Source organism: Hypanus sabinus, chromosome 22 (assembly GCF_030144855.1).
Source record: "Hypanus sabinus isolate sHypSab1 chromosome 22, sHypSab1.hap1, whole genome shotgun sequence".
NCBI lineage: Eukaryota > Metazoa > Chordata > Chondrichthyes > Myliobatiformes > Dasyatidae > Hypanus > Hypanus sabinus.
Genome location: NC_082727.1, coordinates 23,546,211 through 23,569,101, shown reverse-complemented (window position 1 = coordinate 23,569,101; position 22,891 = coordinate 23,546,211). Strand labels below are relative to the sequence as shown.

The window sequence follows — 22,891 nt, the reverse complement described above, 5'->3', positions numbered from 1 at the left end:
TACACCTTTGTGAATCCCTGTGATCTCTATCCTGGAGAGTGAATCCTCGCAAGGCAAGAGGCCCTGATGGTGTACCTGGTAAGGCTCTGAAAACCTGTGCCAACCATCTGGCCAGAGTGTTAAGGACATCTTCTGCTTACTGCTTACAGTCGGAGGCTCCCACCTGATTTAAAAGGGTGACAATCATACCAATGCCCAAGAAGAGCAGGGTGAGCTGCCTCGACAACTATTGCCCAGTGGCACCCGTGTCTACTGTGATGGACTGCTTTGAGAGATTGGCCATGGGTCTTGCCTAAACCAGTACCTGCTGCAATTTGTCTATTGCCACAATAGGTCTACAGTGGATGCAACTTCACTGGCTCTTCACTTGGCCTTGGATCACATGGACAATAGTAATACTTATATCAGACTTGGTTTATTGATTACAGCACAGCTTTCAACACAATCAAACCATCAGTTCTAATCTACAAGCTCCAAACAAACCTCTGTACCTCCCTTTGCAACTGGATCCTTGACTCTTTCACTGGGAGACCAGAGTAGGTGCAGATTGGAAGTAACATCTCCCCTTCACTGACAATCAACACAGGCGCACCTCAACGATATGTGCTTAGCACAGTGCTCTACTTTGTCTATACCCATGACAGTGTAGCTAGGCACAGCTCAAATGACATCTATAAATTTACCAACACAGCTACGGGCAGATTTTCAGATGTGATAAGGTGGTGTACAGGAGTGACATAGATCAGCTGGTTAAGTAGTGATGCAGCAATGACTTTGCACTCAACTTTAGTAAGACCAAAGAATTGATTGTGAACTTCAGAAAGTGGAAGTCAAGGACCAGTCCTCATCAAGGGGTCAGAAGTGGAAAGGGTGAGCAGTTTCAAGTTCCTGGGTGTCAACATCTCTAACGATCTATCCTGGGCCCAACATTGATGCAGTTGCAAAGAAGGCATGACATTGGCTATATTTCACTAGGCTTGAGGAGATTTGGTATGTCACCGAGAACATTCTAACTGGTTGCATCACCATCTGGTATGGAGGGGCCATTGCACCGGATCAGAAAAAGCTTGAAGTTGTAAACTCAGCCATCTCTATCAGGGGCACTAGCCTTCCCAGTATTGATGGCACCTTCAAAACGCAGTGCCTTAAAAAGGTGGCATCCATTATTGAGGACCCCTCTTACCCAGGTCATGCCCACTGAGGAGGTACAGGATCTTGAAGAAAGACACTCAAAGTTTCAGGAACAACTCCTCTGCCATCAGATTTCTGAATTGAAAATGAAACCCATGCAAGCTACCTCAATGTTTCCCCCCCCCCCTTTTTTTGCACTGATATTTATTTTTATATATGTTTATTGTAGATATTATGTATTGCAGTGTACTGCTGCTGCAAAACCACAAAGTTCACAATGTATGCCAGTGATTCTGATTCTAGATTATCCTTTGTTCCCTTCTTTAATAATGGAACAACATTCACTATTCCATTGAATTTCCCTAGTTCCTTTATCAACTGTTGTAACAATACTGCTTTCCATTGCCTTACATAGTATATTTCACATATGTGCTCGACACCCTTCCCACCCCTCTTCACTTTCCCCACCCAAACCCAGTATCAGGGCTACCTTGCCCTTTTTATCCGTCCTACCAGCCTCAACAATCATTAATTGATTTCTGTGGTTTTGAATGCATCCATCAAAGCCAGGTTTATTATCATTGACATGTGACACGGAAGTTGTTGTTTTGCAACATTGTGATATCACCATTAAACACAACATCCCTACCACTCCTAAAATTTCAACACTGTTCATTGCTTACACTTCTTCCCCTTCCCCTAACTCATTCTGGCTTCTGCCCCCTCCCTTTCTAATATTGATGAGGAGTCTCGGCCTGAAATGTCAACTGTTCAGACCCTTACATAGATGTTGTTTAACTGACTTAGTTCCTCCAGCATTTTGTGTGTGTCGCTAAAGATTTCCAGCATCTGCAAGATGTGTGTTAAAAATAGAATTTGTGTATGTGAAGGCTTTAATGGCAGAGAGTCAGGAAACACCATTGTGAGCATGGCTTCAATGGCTGCTTGTGGACAATTTTTATGAAGCATTTCCAGGGTTTATTCTTTTCCATTAGTGATAATGTGATAGAAGAGATGCTGCTGGGACTTTAGTTATGTGGTATAATGGGATATGTGATCAGATGGTAGGGAATATTATATTCAATTGTTTGATTTTTCACTGAGTTGTCTTGTTTAATTTTCAGCAATATCAACAGCCCCAACAAACCATTTACAGTGTCCAGCAACAGGTTTGTGTAAAACTTTGTAAGTCTTATACAAGTGAAACAGTTTGCAGATTTTAACACTATTGTTGGCTTCTGGAAAGAACATGTCTCCAATTAACTTTTATCTTTAACATTTTAGCTGATAAATTCACCAGTCTTTTGAGAAGATTAATATTTGGACTGTAGCTATCAGTCAAATTTGGCTGAAATCCATCTCATTTCCCCTTTTCTTGTTGCCAACATGATCCACCTTTTGTACTTTCTGTAACTATTGACTTTCAAAGTATGATGACATTGTGGCCAGCATCTGTTCCTGGTAGTTGACAGAGGCTTTGCCTTAGGTCCTCATTCTCCCAAAATGTTAAAATTGCCATATCGTGGCATAGAAGAGTGATTCTTTTTTCCTTATGCTCAAGGCAATAAGTAATGATAGTGAGGGTTATGATTGTTGACCCAGCCTTTCAAATACATAACCAAGTCATGTGATTGTAGATCTGAACCATTGAGACCAAGTGGTCAGTGGTGAACAAACAGCAGTACCCTTTCATTGCACTTGCGCAGAAACACTCTGCATCTATGCAAATTAATATTAACCAAGGACAGACAACCTTCCCAACTGAGATAGCTCACTTTTGATAACTTTGGGAGAGATGAATTTTCTCTCCTCACAAAAGAAACAGGTTTCTCTGACTTAAATCCTGTTTTCTGTATGGGAGGTATGTGGACTTCTAAACTCAGTTTTATAATTCCATTGAGCCAGCTTGAGGGCAGTTGTGTTCTAAGTTTAGTGGTTGTTAATTGTCTAATCACTACATTCTGAGTTTTCGAGTCCATGTTTGGACTGTAAACTTAGAGAGCAAACTGATAGCATGTAACATCATTCATTCTGGTTCATGAAGCAATCAGTGCTACTGGTTAGTATTGCTCAGTTATAATATGGTCAGAGCTTAGAGAACAGTGTTGATCATTTTGAAAATTGGAATAATTAAACTGGAAGCACATGTTAATTTTCCCCTTCTTTTTTTCAGCTGCAGCAGCCCCAGCAAGCCTTGCTTTCTCAAGTAAGTTTACTGTTTATTTTTATACTGTGAATGTGCTAGTGAGTTTCATTTCATGATGTCATTGTTTTAGTTAAGTCATTATTGATTCCTGAGTGTTTAGAACTGAAAATTTTTTTTGAAATCTGCAGGTGCTAGAAATAATATTGTCTGAGTTCTGATAGTACTGGTATCCTGTGTTTCCTCCCACACTGATCCCAACACAGTGCACTTGTATTCTTACAGGTGTCACTTTCTATCAATAATTTTCTTGCTACTGTGTAAATTTTATAAAGTTACTGTATCAGACGTGTATTACCTTTCAAAATCAATGTCCAGCAATAGGTTTGTGTAAAACTTTTTTTAAGTCTTGTACGAGTGAAACAGTTTGCAGATGTTAACACTATTGTTGGCTTCTGGAAAGAACATGTCTCCAATTAACTTTTATCTTTAACATTTTAGCTGATAACTTCACCAGTCTTTTGAGAAGATTAATATTTGGACTGTAGCTATCAGTCAAATTGGGCTGAAATCCATCTCATTTCCAATATATTTGATACCAGTCACCATGGATTGTCTAGAGAATTTGAGTCAAAAAGATACTTTCAATGTGTTGATATTGTTCTTTGTAAATTCTGCTTTGGGCCCACTTGATTCCCATTTGGAATTGAGTGGGATTTCAGTTTACTCTGAAATGATATCCACAGCACTGATAGTCACCGGATAACCATTCACCAAGTGCATGCTGAGAAAGTATTAACAAGCTTTGAGTCATAGTTTTGGGTGGGTTCTTCATAGTTGACTTTACTGTCATCACCAACTAATTGTTATGTACATATTCTAGCAGTTCTTCCGAGATCATGATCAGGCCTGATAACAAAGTTCAAAATAAATTCATTATCAAAGTACATACATGTCACCATATACAAGCTTGATATTCATTTATGTGGCAGGTTTCAGCTACATAATTAATCCAGCCAATATGGCTTGGGAGTTGTACCTGTCACCTTGTCTGCTTCACATAGTCCTATGCTGTGGAGTACATTACTTATTAAGCTTTCAAACCTATAAAAGATATTACTTTGCAATGAGCTTTATTATCACATAATATTTTGACTAACTTTGCGAAAAGAGTGGGTTATTTCACACCCTTCCTGGGTGACAAAGGTTAGGTATATATGTGAAACAGCACCCTGGTAAATTAGAATGTGATTTACTAGATTTTATGGAATTAAAGATAGTGAAACGCTAATTTTTGGAACCATTACTCTGAAGTCGTATTCTTGTCTTAGCATTTGCCTTGGGGGTTATTGCTTTCTCTGTTTTCTTTTCAGCCTGCAGTGGCTTTGCCTACAAGCCTCAATGCCCCACAGACAACTGCACAAATCACCGTCTCTTACCCAACACCACGCTCTGCCCAGAAACAAAATCAGCCCCAAAAGCAACGAGTCTTTACTGGGGTTGTAACTAAGCTTCATGATACATTTGGATTTGTGGATGAAGATGTTTTTTTCCAGCTAAGGTATCGTGCTTTATCTTTAACCTTCCACAAGGAAAAGAACACAGTAGACCCCCTCAACTTGTTCTTCCTCACACTACAATCATAGTTAAATGTCTCCAGTTAGTTCTGTTCCGGTTGCAGTTTTCAACATTTAATTTGACTTATTCCACCTGCAATAGCATTGTGCTGCTGATAAATTCTAAATTTGTTTCCTAGTGAGCTGAGGGGGCTTTCTGATTTCACTTCCTAAAGCCCATCTATGATTTTAAATTTCTGCACCCCTTCTAAAGACTCCTGTGGATGAAAGTTCCCTTCTTCATTTTAATCATCTTAGATTATTGATTACTCTGTGGTCAAGAGAGCAGAAAATTGTCCAACCTATCCTTATTGTGTCATTCTTTTAGCCCAAAGGGCATTCTGATGTACCTGACTGAAACCTCTCTTGGTGTTGAATGGAGAATACCTAGAAAGGAATAATTAGTAGGGCCTGAAAAGAATATTTTCTTTTGCAAAATCAAATGTTTCAATGGACATTTTTACAAAGATGGATAAAGATATACACTCAGTTTCTACTTTATTAGGTACATCTGTACACCTGCTCATTAATGGGATTATCTAATCAGCTAATCATAACAGCACTTAAGTACATTAAAGCATGCAGACATGGTCAAAAGGTTCAGTTGCTGTGCAGATCAAACATCAGAATGGGGAACACAGTGTGACTTTGACTGTGGAGTGATTGTTGGTGTCTGGCAGGGTGGTTTGAGCTTCTCAAAAAAGGCTGATCTGGAATTTTCATGCACAGCAGTTTTTAAAGCTTGCACAGAATGATGCAAAAAACATCCAGTGAATACCAGAGGGTTCTGTGGATGAAAATGCTTTGTTACTGAGAGAGGTGAGAGGAGGATGGCCAGACTAACTGAAATAACCAAGTGTTGCAACGGTGGTGTGCAGAAGAACATCTTTCACTACACAGGATGCAAAGCCTTAAAGTGGATGGGCTACAGCAACAGAAGACCCTGAACATACACTCACTTCATTAGGTGCAGGAGAAAACTAATAAAATGGCCTCAGAGTTTAGAGGATAAATATTTCAGTTCAGCCAGAAAAAATGATGAGGGGAGTAAGTTGAATTTGGTGGCAAAGGAGATAAATTCTGGTGAGGACTAAGAAGTTTTTTCTTGTTTTCCTTATGACTAATTAAAGTACTGGTTCATCCAGGATTGAAGGTCTTTCAACTTTCTGAGATGAAAAAGACAGCAGTGAATGCAAAACTCATTTTGTAGAGTTTCAGTTGTAGAGCACAACAACAGACCTTTCATCCCATCATGGCCACACTGGGATATCATTTTACCACATTCAGTCCATAGCTTTCAATACTTTGGTGATTCAAATATTTGTCAAGTTGTTGAGCCCTAATGGACTTAAACAATTAGTCATGGGTGAAGGATCAGATGATTGGAATTAGCAAATATTGTCCCTTTAAGAAGCATAGCAGAGGTATCTTTGTAGGTTACTGAGTCCTAAAACAATGGCAGGGGAACTATTGGAATGTATTCAGAGACTGGAGCTATCTTCACTTGGGAAGTCAGCATGGTCTTGTTCATAGTAAATCCAATCTCACAAGCTTAAGTTAATTGAAGAAGGCAATTAAGTATATTGAAGGAATGCAGTAGATGTTGTCTACATAAATGTTATTAAGGACTTTGACAAAATCCTATTTGGTAGTAAGTTGGCCCAAAGGTGTGGATCTATGGCAGGCAAAGGATAGTGGTTGTCTATTGTTTTCGCGATTGGCGTTTGTGACCAGTGGTGTAGCAGAATTATCAGAACATGAGATTCTGCAGACACTGGAAATCCAGACCAGCGTTCACAACAAATTAGAGGGTCCCTGAGGAGTGACTATGATAAGGGGTACCTTGGAGTCCGTAGATCTGAAAGGAATAGCACGATGGACAATGTGGTGACAAAAGCTTATGAGACACTTGCCTTCACTAGCAATAGCACAGGATACAAAAGCTGAGACATCATGTAACAATTTTATAAAACAGGTTAGATCGCAGCTGGAAGTCTGGTTGTAACACAATAGGAAGAATCAAATTACACTCCAGAGATGCAGCACATGTTCAAAAACCTAAGTAAAGTCCATGTAGATAACATCTACTGTACTCCTCTGATCTATATGCTTTGTTACCACCTCAAGTTCAATCAAATTTTAAAGTCATATTTCCTAGATTGGTACATTATCATTATAAGGAGAGACACTGGACTGGAGGACTTCTGTTTCCAAGAGATTCGATAGGTTGGACTTGTTTCACTAGATAGGAGCACGCTGAGCAGGGTCTTAATAGTGTTTTTAAAATAATGAAGGGTATAGATATGGTAGATAGTAATTTTTTTTTAAAGAAAAGGTTTTTCCAAGATGATTATGTCTAAGACAAGGGTATAGGTTAGAAGTGAATCGTAGGAAATTTGGCTGGGATTTCTTTCACATATAGGGTGGTTACCATCTGGAATGCAACACCTATAGTTTATTTTTGTCATACTGAAACTTTTTTGAGTGCAAGTTTTGAAGAAGCAACTTTCTTTATTAAGCATGTGTGCATGTTAAATCCTCATGCTTCTGTGATATGTTGACAAGATGTTTCATGTGTACACCAGTGCTGTGAAAGGCAAAGCCCCCCAAGTAGGAGATCGGGTACTGGTGGAAGCTGCTTATAATCCAAACATGCCGTTCAAGTGGAATGCACAGCGGATACAGACCCTGCCCAATCAGGTATGTTTTGCTCCATGAAGCAAGTTCAAGGATTTGCTTTGTATTTTGTGTAGTCCAAATTCTGACTGTAGTTTTGGAGTTCATGTCTCCTCTGCATCTTTCAAAATCTGGTAGAAAACAGCTAGTTGCAGCTGGGAGAGAGGATACAGCATGCAAATCAGGAGGTAAAGGCTTTATTTTTTGACTCTGTATTAAAGATCATGTTTCAACTGCGTCTCCTCTTTTGACTTCTTAGAGTCAGACTCAGCCATTGATCAAGACACCTCCAACTGTCATGCAGTCTCTTACACAGCAGCCATATGGAGTCCCGCCACAGGCACAGGCCCAGTCTCTCTTACAGGCTTCCATGGCAGCAGCTCCCCTCACTCCCTTGCTAGGGGCTCAGCCCCAACCTTTACTCCAGCAACCACAACAGAAACGTAAGTACTTGCAAACCTGATGAAGCATGTAGTACTCAAATTCTGCAGATAACATAAATCACCTGTGAGCTCTAAAGCTTTTAAGGCAGTAGCATAATGCCATTACAGAGTCAGCAACCCAGGTTCAAATCTGCTGCTGTCTGTAAGGCGATTGTATGTTCTCCCCAAGACTGCATGGGTTTCTTCCAGGTAGTCCAGTTTCTTCCCACGTTCCAAAGATGTAGGGTTTAGTAGGTTAATTGGCCGTATGGGCATAATTAGGCAGCACAGGCTTGTTGGACCGGAAGAGCCTATAACCATGCTATATCTCTAAATAAAATAATTTCATTACTTATAAAAGGGAGTCTATCATGGTAAGCATTTTGGAGGGTTCTTCCAAATAATGGTGCTGCAACTTTCCTCCTTGGAGTTGTGCCAGTTACTCTAAATGGCTTAAGAACTCTTAAAGGGGTGATGAAAAAGAACTAGCGCTGTACCCCTAAGGTAAATGTTTGGAGGTTTCTGTATTCTGGGAGGCTTTCTCACTGAATTGAGATAACTTGATTTTACTCCAGTCCTCCATTCTAGATGGAGATGACTTGCAACCAGTTGACTGTGGCTGAGGTGGGCAGAAAGGTTTAATGAAGCATATTAGCAAAAATGGCATGACAATCTGCCAGGCTTCCATAACTTATATTTAGTTTGATTTCTGATGCTGAATGGCCGGGTGTAGTGAAGATTTAGCAGCCTGGTAGATTTGGTAGACTTGACCTGTATTCTCTAAATTTTGAAGAATAGGAGAACCTGTCATTGAAACTTATAATGCTCTTGGAGGGTTTGATAGGGTGGATGTTTCCCTTCTCTTATGAGTCCAGCACCAGGGTTACAGTGTTGGAATCAAATGTAAATCATTATGACAAATTTCTTCACTGTGATAGTTTTTTGGAATTCCCTACTCCAAAGGGCTGTAGCAGCCTATTCATTCAAAATGTCTTAATTGAATTTTTGAATATTAAGCAATTTGTGGATATGAGAGCAGTGAAATAAATGGTGTTGAGGTAGAAGATCAGGCATGTACTAGATGAATGGCAAAGCAGACCTATAAACCAAATGGTGTTGTTTTTATTTCTTATGTTAAGGACATTATTTTTTAGAAAGTTTTGAAGCATTACTTCTATTTCATCAATGTTTTTGCAATGACAGCTTGGCAAAGAATGTATGTTTCAGGAGATTACTGTCAAATTTATAAGTGATGTGGCCCACCTATCAGAGTTGGCAAAGTATAAGGTCCTCCATCTCTCTCTGTCCTTGGCCATCTTCTATATCATGTCCCAGCTGTCTTGATGATGGAGTTGGCCCCTCTCCTCATTACATATCCAACCCATCTCCCAACATTTCCTTGTGGTGATTGTGGCCTTCTTGGTGACACTGAAGGAGTAGGGCATGGTTACAGATCTTTCTTGGCCAGAAGGCACGGAGGATCTTCTAGAGGCTCTCGGTGTGAAATGACAACAGCTTGATAAAGTATAGATAGCGCCTCAGTGCTGAATGTAATCATAGGAAAGTATGCACACTTAGTCAGTGGAATTGGAGAATTTAGCTAGGCAATTCTGTTGGCACTTAATGTTATTCAGCCTGTAAGCAGTGCTTCAGCCCAACATGTCTAAGCCAACCATGTTGCCTAACCAAGTCCCATTTGCCTGCATTTGGTTCACATCCCTCCAACCTTTCATATCCATAAACCTGTCCAAATGTCTCCTAACCATTGTAATTATGCTTCCTTCCACTACTTCCTCTGGCAGCTCAGTACAAACACTCACCATCTACTGTATATATGGAACAACTCACTCCTCAGGTCCTTAAATCTTTCTCATCCTGTCAAGCAATGCCCTATAGTTTTAGATGCCCCTAAAAAAGACTGATCTTCCTTTCTATCAATAACCTTAATGATTTTATAAAACTTTTTAAGGTTAGCCTTTGGCCGCCTCTGTTCCAAGAAAAATAGTCCCATGCTATCTAGTTTTTCCCTGATAAGTCAAGTCCCAGCAACATCCTGTGGAGGGAAATGGGCATTTTGGTAGACACCTTTCACCAGGACTAAAAGAGTAGAGGGGAGATGGCAGGTATAAAGAGTGAGGCAAGACCTGGCATGCAAGAGCTGGATTGATTGGCAAGTTGGGGGTACAGCAATAGAAGCTTAGAGGGGTTATAAATGGTCATGACGAAGGGCTGCAGTTGATGGAATCTGATGAGAAAGGGTAAGAAGGAAATTGGAGAATTCAGTGTTCCTGCTTTTGGAAAATATATCATTTAAAATCTAAATCTTGCAATTTTCTATTAGTTTTTGTTTTCTCATTGCAGCTGGGTTGTTGCAGCCTCCTGTGCGAGTCATGCCACAGCCGCAACCTATGAGAAGGGTTGAGCCACCGTCCAGATTCATAGCTCGGCATGAGAGATTGGAAATATCATTAACGAGGAAAGATGAAAGAAGGTACAATGGCAGATTACAGTGTACGATAAAACTATTAGGCCAGTACTTTGCTGCCAGAGTAGCAGGTTTTATAGTCAATTAATACTCCAGTGCGCTTTTAATTCATGCTTATTTTCATTTGGTAAAGAGAATAATAAATGATTTGATGAACCCAAAAGAAAACATGGGAAACAAGGTGCCAATAAACTTCAGGGAAGTAGAATAAGGAAAGTTTCAGGGGAGCGTGGTGAACCAAGTCTCCATTGAGTGGAAGAGAGCCTGAGAACTTTGTTCCTTCTGTGAGTGGAAGGGAGCCCAGTGTGGAATCGCCACTCAGTGAGCCTGTGCCAAACCTTTGAGTTTTCCACATAGTTTTTCTTTATTTTCCACATATCACCTCAGTTTTTTTTTTACTCCCTGTTGCATTAAATAATGTATTAGTAAGAGTTTTAGTCAAATTGAGATTCAGTCAAAACTGAGTTTGTGATGATAGAGCAAGTACAGGTATACAGAGGTACAATAGGAAAAACTTCCAGACACACATTATTGTGAAAGAGGCATTCACAAGCAAAACAGATTAAGAATAAATTACATACTTTTTTTTTACGACTAAACCAAAGTGTCAATTTTAGTGCACAGTGTTTTGCTAAACTATGGTGATGAGGATTTTGCCAATTGGTTCAAGAACTGATTGGTTGAAGGGAAGTAGCTGTATTGAACCTAATGATGTGGAACTTAAGCACCTCTTGGCCAACAGCAGCTGCGAAAAGATGGAATGGCCCAGATGTGGGGTATTTGCTAAATGTTGCCTTCTTGAGGTAGTGTCTCCTGCAGGTACTACTATTTTATGGGGAATCATGGTCCACTACTGTCTGGAGCTTGTTATTCTGCACATTCAAATTGCCATACCAGATTGATGCAGTCAGTCATATTTTCAACAGTACATTTGTAGAAGCTTGCTAATGTTTGATGACAAGCCAAGCCTCCTTAACTTCCAAAGGAAGTAAAAGCACTGATAGACTTTCCTTGTGATTGTATCTATATGCTGGGCCCAGGACAAATCATCCGATTTGTAAACACACAGGAATTTAAAGCTGCTCACTCTCCACTGCCAAATCCTCAATGTAAATTGGCGCATGTTCGCCCTCTTGTCCTCCCCATAAATGCTGGAAATCTTGAGCAGCATACACAAAGCACTGGAGGAACTCTGCAGGTCAGGCAACATCTGTGATGACCAACAGTCAACATTTCAGGCTGTGACCCTTTATCAGAACTGGGAAGGTGGGAGGGAGGGAAAGAGTACAATCCATTAGGTAGAGGAAACCAGGTGAGAGGGAAAGTGGGTATGTGGGAAGGGGGATGCAGTAAGAGGAAGAGAGAGAATAGCAGGAAGAGGTAAGAGGCTGAAAAAGAAGGAAACTTGATAGGAGAGGACAGTTGACCATAGTAGAAAGGGAGGGAGGAGTTATTTAGTTTTGCTGAAACTTGAGCAAGACATTTTTGCTGCACAACCAAACCCAGAGACCTATTTTGCTGTTTCAATGCCGTCTGTGATTTGTCCAACAGCCAGGTCGTAAGTGAATTTGAAGATGGAATTAGAGCTGTGCTTAGCCATACAGTCATGTATAGGGAGTAGAGCAGGGGACTAAGCATGCAGCCTTGATATACACCTGTGTTGATGGTCAGCAAGGAGATGTTACAAATCATTGCAGTTGATGTCTGCCAATGAGAAAGTCAGGTATTCAGTTGCAGCGGGAAGTATGGAGGCTCAGGTCTTGAAAGTTGATGATGAGTTGGGGTGGAATGATCATACTGAATGGCAAGCCGCAGTCCATGAACAGCAGCCTGCTCTGAGTTTCTGTGATGCCCTCAATGAATAGGAAAAATGTCCTGGGATTTTATTTCAGATCACAATTCTCTTTTTTCAATATTTAACAAAACAGTTTTGTTTAGTGATGCCCAAAAGAAGAGGGGCATTTTTGACTCAGTGGCCTGGGCTTGGAGCACAATGTATCGCATCATCTTGCAGATTTGAGTGAAAGGCAAAAGGTTTTTACAAAATAAATTTTCCTGTCTTATTTCTCTTGCAGAGACCGAGACAGAAGGCGTTCACGTGACCGGTCACCTCAGCGCAAACGATCCCGTGAGCGCTCACCGCGTCGAGAGAGAGACAGATCACCCAGAAGGCAGAGACGCACTGCTTCTCGCTATACTGTACAATTTTCTAAGTTTTCCCTGGATTGGTATGTGCACATCTGATTAGGTATTTATTGTTGACAGTAGTCCTCCCAATTATGTTCCCTTTTAACTGTTTAAACCTTTCTGTGTCATTGTATCTTATTTCATCCCTTTCCTCCCTCCCAAATTCCTTCAATACTACCTAACCTTATGATTCTCTATTCTTTGTCTCTGCTTTGAAATTTCCATTGGGTAAGGCATATGCTTTTCAAATTCAGTATTTCCTGAATAGCTCTTCAAGCACACACTTTGCTCAGTTACAAGCAGAAGTCTTCATTTCTGCTTTGCATCTTTTCTTCTAATGTTCTATCATTATCAACACTTACCAAATCCTCAAAAAAATCAGTTACATATGACCTGTTGACAAATCCTAGTGGACTGTCCTTGATTAATCATTGCCCCTTCAGTTTCTCTCTATGACCTCCATTTTAGTGGATGTTGAGATAAATTTCTCCAGGTACTGTTCACCTGCTTCATCAAATGCCCTCTTTCCAACATGAAGTTGGAAGAGAACATTTTGACTGAGGATCACATAATGTTGGATTCCTCGTAAAGCAGGAAACTATTTATGTATCTTGTCCATCTTTTCATAATCTGGAAATCACCACATACAGAATCTTCCTGTGGTGGTAAGAACATAAGAAATAGGAGTAGGCCATCTACCCATAGATCCTGCTCTGCCATTCTGTAAGATCATGGCCTATATGGTCATGAACTCAGCTCCATCTACCTAGCTACCTTTTCCCCATAACCCTTAATTCCCTACTTTGCAAAAAATCTATGTAACTGTGTTTTAAGTATACTTAATGAGGTAACCTCTACTGTTTCCCTGGGCAGAGATTCACTATTGCGAAAAAATGTTTCTCCTAATCTCCATTCTAAATCTACTCCTCTGAATCTTGAGGTTGTGTCCCCTAGTTCTAGTCTCACCTACCAATGGAAGCCACTTTCCTACTTCTGTATTATCTATCCCTTTCACATTTTTTTAAGACCATAGGGGATAAGCTCCCACTACCTGTTAAATGCTTCTAATGGTGTGTGTCGCAAATAACCTCTGACATTAAATCAAGTTCCTGGCCTTCATGTGTTGCTTAGTAGCTAAGCCCAGTGGAACTATTTCCACTGACAGGAGAAGGGGCAAAGGCAGGCTACTGGCGCCTTAAAACCAGTCACTTCAGGCAGATAGGGCTCATCAGCCATGGTTGGCAGCTCATCTAGGAGAAGGAAAACTGATTTCAAACCTTTGCAGCTATACCCACTTATGGGAAAGGATTCGGGAATAAACCCCAAAGGAAAAATCCAGAGCTGGAGTCTCCAAGGCAATCCTATGTTAAGTTCAACGCTGACTGGCAATTCCTACGATGTTCACTGGTGCAAACTGTATCGGTCTCTGCTGTTCCTTTGGATCTATCAGCTGCATGGAGAGGGAGAGCCTGCTGCATGGACAGCAGCTTGTTCTCCATATTGTACTGTCCTGGCTTGCATCTCTCACAGACAGTTAAGATACAATATCCATGGTCGACCCCGGCTTCGTAAGATATAGGAGCAGAATTAGGCCATTTGGCCCATTAGGTCTGCTTCCCAATTCAATCACAGCTGATTTAGTTTCTCTCAATGCCATACTCTTGCTTTCTCCCCATAACCTTTTATGCCCTTACTAGTTAGAGCATATCAATTCAATTCAAGTTTAATTGTTATTGAACCATACATGAATACTCAAGAATACAGCCAAACGAGACAGTGTTACCATAGGGTCAAGATGCAAGACACATTAACACCAACACACCAGATAGCAAACAGAAATGGTACCACAGTCACAGAATGAGAGTCCCAAAACTCACATTATCAAACCACAATAGATCCCGTCTCCCACCAAGTGAATACTGGGGGGCAGCAGTGCCTCCAGACTAAACGCCGCACACCACCCTGGTAGAGGACACTGGCCCTTAAAGCACCCCCTGCGCAATACCGCTGCTTGATGCTCAGACCTCGCACATACAAGACAACAAACCAATATAGACTATCAGCAAAATACAGTGACATAGACTACGCATGTATCAATCTCCACTTTAATTATACCCAATGGCATGGTCTCCTCAGCCTTCAGTGACAATGAATTCCATGGATTCATCACATTCTAGCTGAAGAAATTCCACTTTATTTGTTCTAAAGGGATGCTCTTCTGAAGCACCATCACTCCCATCTTCCTCTACACAGTAGCTTTCTGCAGGTTTTTTTGCCAATTAAGTAATAATGTCACCTATTTTTTCTTCCAAGGTAGATGATCTTTCATTTAGCAATATTGCACTTCATCTGCTAGATCCTGGCCCATTTAACCAATATGCAAACTCTTCGCAGTTTCCTTTTCCACTCAACTTGGTGTGATCAGCAAACTTATATACACTACAGTTGTTCCCTCTTTCAAAGGGTTAATGTACATCGTGATCAGTTGTAGGCCCTGCATTGACCCTTGTGGCACCCCACTCACCACTGGTTGCTAGCCAGAGAAACATCTGTTTATCCCAACTCTCTGCCTTTTATTGGTTAATAGATCTTAATCTACGCTAATACCTTACCTTCAACTCCATACATCCTTACCTGTACCAAAAGTGTTGCTGTCCCACATAGCAATGTACCTTTCCACATTTGTGTTGCTTAACATCCACCTTCTAATTCTAATTTGTCAGGCTGCTTGACATCCTATAAAGGTTGAGTACAAAATTTCTCTAATTAAATACTGGAAAGTGAAGAGACCTTGGGCCCCTTCAACTCATTCATTCTTCAAACTGATAGCTATCTGAAACTGATTATTTACAGTATTGATGTTATGTTTGTCTAATAGCCTGTGCTAAAACTCAATTATGAAATTTGAAACTGTCAGGAGGTCAGATTTTTTTTTGAGAGTATTTACTTTGTTTTCTATTTTCTTTATTCAGTTGGTTTTCTATTCTAACTTTAACTTGGGTGTAAACCAAAAACAGTAAGGTCTAAAATTAAGTATAAAACAAGAGTGCTGTAAGGATGAGTTTGTTGCTCTAGTTGCAGCCAAATGTAGCTACTCTGGAAAATTTAACATATTTTATGAACTGTTACACAACTAAAAACAGTTCACAGCCTTTAACTATCTGGCATTTCTAGTCCAAGTGAGATCAAAAGGTATTTAGAAACAGAAAGCCGACAGCACAATACAGGCCCTTCAGCCCACAATGCAGAACATGTACTTTAGTAATTACCTAGGGTTACCCATAGCCCTCTATTTTTCTAACACCATGTACCTATCCAGGAGTCTCTTAAAAAACCATATCGTATCCGTCTCCACTACCATCGCTGGCAGCCTATTCCACGTATTCATCACTCTGTGTAAAAAAAACACTTAACCTCTGACATCTGCTCTGTAACTACTTCCAAGCACCTTAAAACTGTGCCCTCTCGTGTTAGCCATTTCAGCCCTGAGAAAAAGCCTCTGACTATCTATACAGTATTATTATTTTGCAGTTGAGAGATTCCTTGGGTTTTAAGCATTTATTCAAGGAACTTTTACTTAAGTTTGATCTAAATGCAAATACCCTGAGCTGTTTTTGTCTTTCCCTCACTGCTTTTTACCAAAATATAAGAACATTTTGTGCCCTAAACAAATTTGTGTACTCTGTTTGCTCCTGTTGAAACCAGAAATATTTGGTAGTCAGGCCTCTTCTATTTTATCAATTACTAGAGAGTACTGAGAGAGCACCAGCTTGTGTATGAGTCATTTAATCAGGCCACTATCTCCTCTCATTAGTACATGCAAAAGATGTACTGTTTGAAGAAAAGCTTTTGGGTTCTTTCTGGTCTTCTAGCTAATAATTGTCTTTCACCACAAATTACTGTATTAATACTGAATTTTATTCTTTGCCTTGCATTTGGGCTCTTGTTTTGAAATTTGTTGCATAATTTTAACAAGCCCAGTCAAAAGAGTTAACAATTGAAGTCATGACACATTTACATTAGTTCAGGGTCCTGCTTTATATAGATAGTTTATTTTTACATGTCTGGTGGAGAATCGGGATTTGCTGATACATTATTAAACTCGTGAGTTTTGGGGAAAGTATACCCAAAGATATACAAGGTTTAAGTACTTTGTTAGCATTGTCTTGACCTGAAGTGGGACTAATAAAGATGAATGGAGAGGGATAATAATTAAGACAAGAGAGGAGATTTTTCAATTAAGGTATAATACACAGACCAGCAGACCAGTGGTTGCCATTCGCTGCAACTTAGAATCCTCCAAGTTGAAGAGTCTTCATCTGTAAATTGCTCATCTTCATGAAGCAGAAGTTTGGGATATAGAGCCATGGAGCCCAGGACCGAACCTCCAACCATGTGTGTGTTGGCCATGATGCCAATTTATACCTACATGCGATCTACATCTCTTCACCCCTGCTTGCCCATGTGCCTGTCTAAATGTCTCTTAACCATTGCAATCATATCTGCATCCACCATCCTCCCTATCAGTATGTTCTAGGTGCTGAGCAATGTCTTTTAAACTTCCTATTTCTATTAAATCACACCTCAGTCTCTAACACTCCAGATAAAGCAGTGTAAGTTTATCCAATTTCTCCTTTTGGTTCATGTACTCTAAACCAGCCAGCATCATAGTGAACCTCTTCTGAACCTTCTCCAAAACTTTTGTCCTTTTTGTATTGTAGAGATGAGAATTGCACTCCGTACTCCTAATGTGGACTATCCATAGTTTTATATAATTGTAACATGACTTCCTATTCTTTAGATTGAATCCTCTATACCATATGCCTTCTTTACTATGTGCTTGTGTTGTCACTTTGAGTGCTGTGGACGCACCCCAAGATTTCTCTGTTCAAGGGTCCTGCCATTTGCTGAAAGCTTCCTCTTTTATTTTTGACCTCCAAAATGTGATGCAGCCCAGATTAAAGTCGATTATTTTCACCCCTATTTCTAACTAATTTATCCTTTGACAACCCTCATTTTCCACAACTCTCCTAGTTTCTATGTCATCTGTAAACCTATTATCAGCACACTTAATAATGTTTACTATGAACCACACAGGTTTTGTGGAATAACACTGGTCACGGACTTCTAGTTAGATTAACACTCTTCCATTGGTACCCTCTGTCATCTGTGGCCAAGCTAATTTTGAATCCGGTTTACCAAGTCTCTGATCATGTGAGCCCTCCAAAGGCTTGAGGTGAAACAACTAGTTCAACCCAGACCATTAAATTGTCTGGATTTTAGGTATTAGAAAATAAAAGAAGCAAGCTAAGTTGTGAAATATAAAATTAAAAAGCAAAAAAAAACTGATGCATCTGAATTTTAAAATAAATCAGAAAACATTAGAAATATATAGCGGTTCAGGTATATAGCAGGTAGAGATTGTTTCAGTGAACTTTTTCCTTTTTTATTTTGGTTGCAGTACGTCTTGTGACATGATGGAGCTTCGCCGCCGGTATCAGAATCTTTACATCCCGAGTGATTTCTTTGACACTCAGTTCACTTGGGTCGATGCTTTTCTTCTCAATAGACCATTTCAGCTTGGAAACCAGTGCAATTTCCATATCATGCACAAAGAGGTGGACCCTCTGGAAAAAATCACATCAGTGCTTGACCCACCTGACGCAGACCATATGTACAGTGCAAAGGTTCGTTTATTTTCAAACCTCTTGCTTTCTATTATTCTCTGAAAGTTTATGCTAGTTTTATTGAAAACAGAATTACATTGTTGTGCAAAGATTGATTCTATCTCACCTGTAGGTGATGGTAAACCATTCATAAAATCATAGTAATTTATGGCACATGGAAGCCACTTCATTATTTTCAGGTTAATCCTATATCATTCTTGCCCCAGAGACTTTCAGTTTATGGCTTTTTTGGTGTCCGTCCAGGAACTTCTTAAACCTCACCTGCTCCTTCAAGATTATAAATCTCTACAAAGGGAAACGTGTCTTTTCTGATTAGGATTTTGGCTAGAAGTGTTGACAGTCCCTCTTGTCGACTCCCCTGCCCCACCACAGATGCCTCTCAACCTGCTGAGTTCCTCCAGCAGCTTGTTTGTTGCTCCTTTCGAGTACCTTGTCATGGCTAACCACAGCAAACCTCAAGCAAGTCTTTTCCTCTGGCTCTTATTTCAAGCTAAATAACCTCAGATAACCTTGGCCTAAATGGTCTATCCTCAAATTATAGTTCTTCAGTCATGGAAATGTTTTTGCAAATGTCCCCTGCATCTAGTTTGGTATTGCCAGTTTTATTAACATCATATTTTTTGATTATGGCCCCTTCATTAGGATCTCTATCACATAACTTGAAAAAGGTGGGTGGTACTGCTGCGCTCTAGTTGACAAAATTCCTGTCACCATTGCCATTTGCTTTCAGTGACTAAATCATCTTTCAATAAAATTTCCCCCTTCGCCTTTTACATTATTGGTCAATATGTCGTGTAGAACTTGGTCAGATCCTTTGCTAAGATCATTACCTGCAATATCATACTCTTTATTGCAAACTGCTTTCTACCTCCTCCAAAAACTCAAAGGGTAGTCTTCCTCAACTGAAGTTTGTGCTGGCTTTTTTCTTAACCTGTCCTTCTGCAAATGCTGATTTGTGCTATACACAGAACTTTTTCTAACGGTTTGTCACTCTCATTGTTGGTCTGATTGTCCTTTTGGTTATTTAGTATGTCTCTTTCTCCCACAACAATCTTATTCTTTTGGCATCACACTGTAGGCTAAAGAGTACTCAAAATTGATATTAAGAGCATTGCCCTTCTCAGTGCCTGGAGAGCATAGTGTTTATGGCTGAAGATATGCCTTGTATTTATACTTGTAGAAGAATTGTTGGTCTGATTGAAATTGAACGCAGATCTAAAAGAAAGCAATTTCTGACCTACCATGGCAGCCAATTCCCTGGTGTGTACTTCTGTTGTACTACAGAAAAATTAGCCATATAAACATATCGGATAGTTTCATGGAAGTTCCTGAAAGATTCTGCCTTTCAAAGGCTAAATAAGTTAATTTTTTTCTAACTCAAAAAAACATATGTAAAAACTGAATTTGGTAAGATAAATGTAAATAAGTTAGTTGCACATGAGTCCTAAACTAGGTAGGATCAAAGTATTTTCAGTAGAAAATTTGAGAGAGAACTTTGCCAGAAAGTGATTAGAATATGCAACGTACAGCCAAATGGGAAACACAAAAGATATGGTTAATCGAACTTAGATAATTCCTTACAGAGATGGTGAAGGAAAAGCAATTGATGCTGAATGTGAGATCAAGTAATCAGCTGTCATGAGATCAGGTAATAAGATTGGGGTGAAGTTCCTGCAATCAATGGGGAAGTTGGGGCCATTGATCTGCTTTGTGCTGTGAAATAGTTATGACAAAAAGCTTCTGGATCTGAAATATCTTTCCATAGACATTGCCTGAGCTACTGAGTTTTTCCAGCATTTTCTTTTTGAACAATTGGAAATTCAATATAGCTGGTCCTGCACACGTGTGGGGCCTATCCAACCATGTCAGGGCTAATCAATTTATTATAAGCTATAAAATCAGAGCAGAGATTTTCTTTCAGGGTTTTGCTTTTTAAGTTTATTGCTTAATTCTTGAATTGGAATAAAAGTACTATCATACTCTTCAAGGTTATGCTATTGGCAAGTCCTGGAATGGAGGAACTCTTCCACAAATCTTGTGCTCTTGCTGAAGACTCGCAGGAGGTACGAGAGGGATTCCAGCATCCTGCAAGGCTAATAAAGGTAAAATATTTCAAGCCAAAGTTGCACAAAGTTGTTTCATTTCCAAAAAAAAGAAGGTATGATAAAGGATGATCTGGGCCTTTGAGGAGTAACATATTTACACAGGATGGTAGATGTTTAGAAATCCCCCACTACTGACAAGTGATAAAATTGTGCATTGTTTCTAACTTTTAAATTTGAAATACCGATCAGAGGCACTGAGTCTTTAACTTTGTTAATGAGAGGTACCAAAGACATGGAGTACAATGATATTATAGTTAAGTTACTGGACTAACAATCCAGTGATGTTAGTTCAGTCAAAATCTGGAACTTAAAAATGTATTAAAATATGTTTTGCTATTGGTGAGTATTTGATTACTCTTCAACTGATGTCTTTCATGGAGGAAAGTTGGTTGCCCTTGCATGGATCTGGTATGTGATTCCAGATGTGATTTTAATTCCGTATGTGTTCCAAATTTGGACATAGCAGGCCCTCATCAACTTCCAGGCATTAGTGTCTGAGTTTGTGCCTAAGTTTGCAAACCAACAACTTGACATACTTCTCTCAGTAGAATACCTTCCAATAATGTGCAAGACACTTTCAGCACATTCCCTGGCTGTGTCCTGTCTCGTTGGTGGGACAGATAAAATGTAGGTAGCAGAATGGGTTTACTATAGGTGTTCTCAAAGTTAACTGTAATCATCTAGTCTCATAGCATCATTGCTCTTCTGCATTGAGCAGCACATGTAAATGCTGAAATTACAAGGGGCAAAATCTGGGCGTGGACTTCATTGCCAAAGCTGGTAGCACCATCACTGACCAGGTTGTCCAGATGTAAAAGCCATTTTGGATTTTTGAAACAATACCTGCAATAAATCTACTTGTCCCGACCCTTACTAATCTACTCATGACAGATTTATAGGAATATCCCACAGCATAGTACTTAGACAAATTATAATCAACATGTGGAGGATATCTTCAATGCTGCTGTCTGGTGTTAACCAACTTGGCACTGAATATAATTTGTACAACAGATCTGGCGGCTAAAAAATAGGCGTCAATGAGATATTATAAATCTTGTGGCAGTCAAGCAGGTTGCTGCATTCTAAATTGCATTTTGCATGCCAAGCAGGCCGATGTAACAGTTTATTCATATTGCTAGCATTTTTAAAGGTAGTAGACAAACTAGTTAGGATGTGAGTCACTCTTTACAGTGTTCTTGGCCTTTGATCACTTCAGACATGCAACATTTATCTTGATACTGAGCCAAGTAGGTTTGTAGTGATACCCAGGTTATCAATGTTGCAATTAAATGTCATAGGAAGTGGATGACACTCCATGATTGAATGTCTGTGTGGATAATCAAGTCTTCACTTGCACTGAACCTGCATTAATCCCCCATTTCCATCAGCAATGCAGCTTCCCAAGATTCTGCTACTCATCTTTGCACTAGGGACAAGTTGCAGTGGCCAAGAAACCTGATAACCTCATACATTTGGGGTGTGGAAGGTAAAGAGAGCACCCAGAGAAAATAACATTTAATCACACATACATTAACTCCTCACTTACAGTATAAGAGGTCAGGATTGAAGTCAGCTTGGTGGAGTTGTGAGACAACAGCTCCACTTGCCTCCTGCTGTTCCACACCATGTTCCTGGAAGAGCTGTAACAATGCTGACCTGTGACTACTTGAGATCAAGAAGCACTACCCACTGAGAACGTCTAGTCTCCTGGTGAGCAGAAAAAGCACATCACCTCAGTCTACCCTTTCATCCACATCTTTTAAGTATCTGTAATAGTGTCTGTGGAGCCACATTAGAATCTAATGCTAAAGTGGAAGCAAGTCATCCTCAATCCCATGAAATCCCCATAAAAAGATTAGACCAGGTGCACCTCATTTGGGGGAAACATCAACATAATGATGATGAGACTGTATGGTTTGTTTCGACATAATGACTTTCCTTTCTGAAATGCATTGTAAATCTTTGTAAGCATTATTAATTTTACAGTACTTTAGTACTGATGTGATTTGTTTTGTATCTATAGTTCTTGGTGGGTATGAAGGGCAAGGATGAAGCCATGGCGATCGGAGGTCACTGGTCTCCCTCACTGGATGGGCCGAATCCCGACACTGACCCTTCAGTTTTAATTAGGACAGCTATCCGCTGTTGTAAGGCCCTGACGAGCATTGACTTGAGTGGTTGCACACAGTGGTAAGTAACAAACCAGCAACAGGGCAGAACCTTTCTGCCTGTAGGCACTTGAATTTGTTTTTTTTAATATGTCATTATTTTGAGTGATTATTTTCTTGCTTAGCAGCCGGTCCTGTTCCAGGTAAAAACACGACGCCCTTCTGCTAGTTCTACAATTATGGCACCTGTTATGTGGCAGTGCATGCCTTTAATAGCGTGAGATGTCATTATCTTTTAACAATGACATTGGAGGCGCATTATGTCCTTAAT

General features: G+C 39.9%; 1 protein-coding gene across 2 annotated transcripts in view; it reads left to right on the top strand.

The window, feature by feature from the left end:
- The window catches only part of ccar1 (cell division cycle and apoptosis regulator 1), a 66,779-nt gene that overhangs the window by 8,272 nt on the left and 35,616 nt on the right, over nucleotides 1-22,891 (top strand). For both annotated transcript variants that reach the window (XM_059947312.1, XM_059947313.1), the window contains exons 4-13: nucleotides 2,256-2,300; nucleotides 3,305-3,337; nucleotides 4,648-4,835; nucleotides 7,476-7,590; nucleotides 7,826-8,009; nucleotides 10,350-10,479; nucleotides 12,549-12,701; nucleotides 18,122-18,347; nucleotides 20,336-20,449; nucleotides 22,476-22,642. In XM_059947312.1, the coding sequence (XP_059803295.1) occupies nucleotides 2,256-2,300; nucleotides 3,305-3,337; nucleotides 4,648-4,835; nucleotides 7,476-7,590; nucleotides 7,826-8,009; nucleotides 10,350-10,479; nucleotides 12,549-12,701; nucleotides 18,122-18,347; nucleotides 20,336-20,449; nucleotides 22,476-22,642 (1,355 nt within the window). The remainder of the gene's footprint in view (nucleotides 1-2,255; nucleotides 2,301-3,304; nucleotides 3,338-4,647; nucleotides 4,836-7,475; nucleotides 7,591-7,825; nucleotides 8,010-10,349; nucleotides 10,480-12,548; nucleotides 12,702-18,121; nucleotides 18,348-20,335; nucleotides 20,450-22,475; nucleotides 22,643-22,891) is intronic.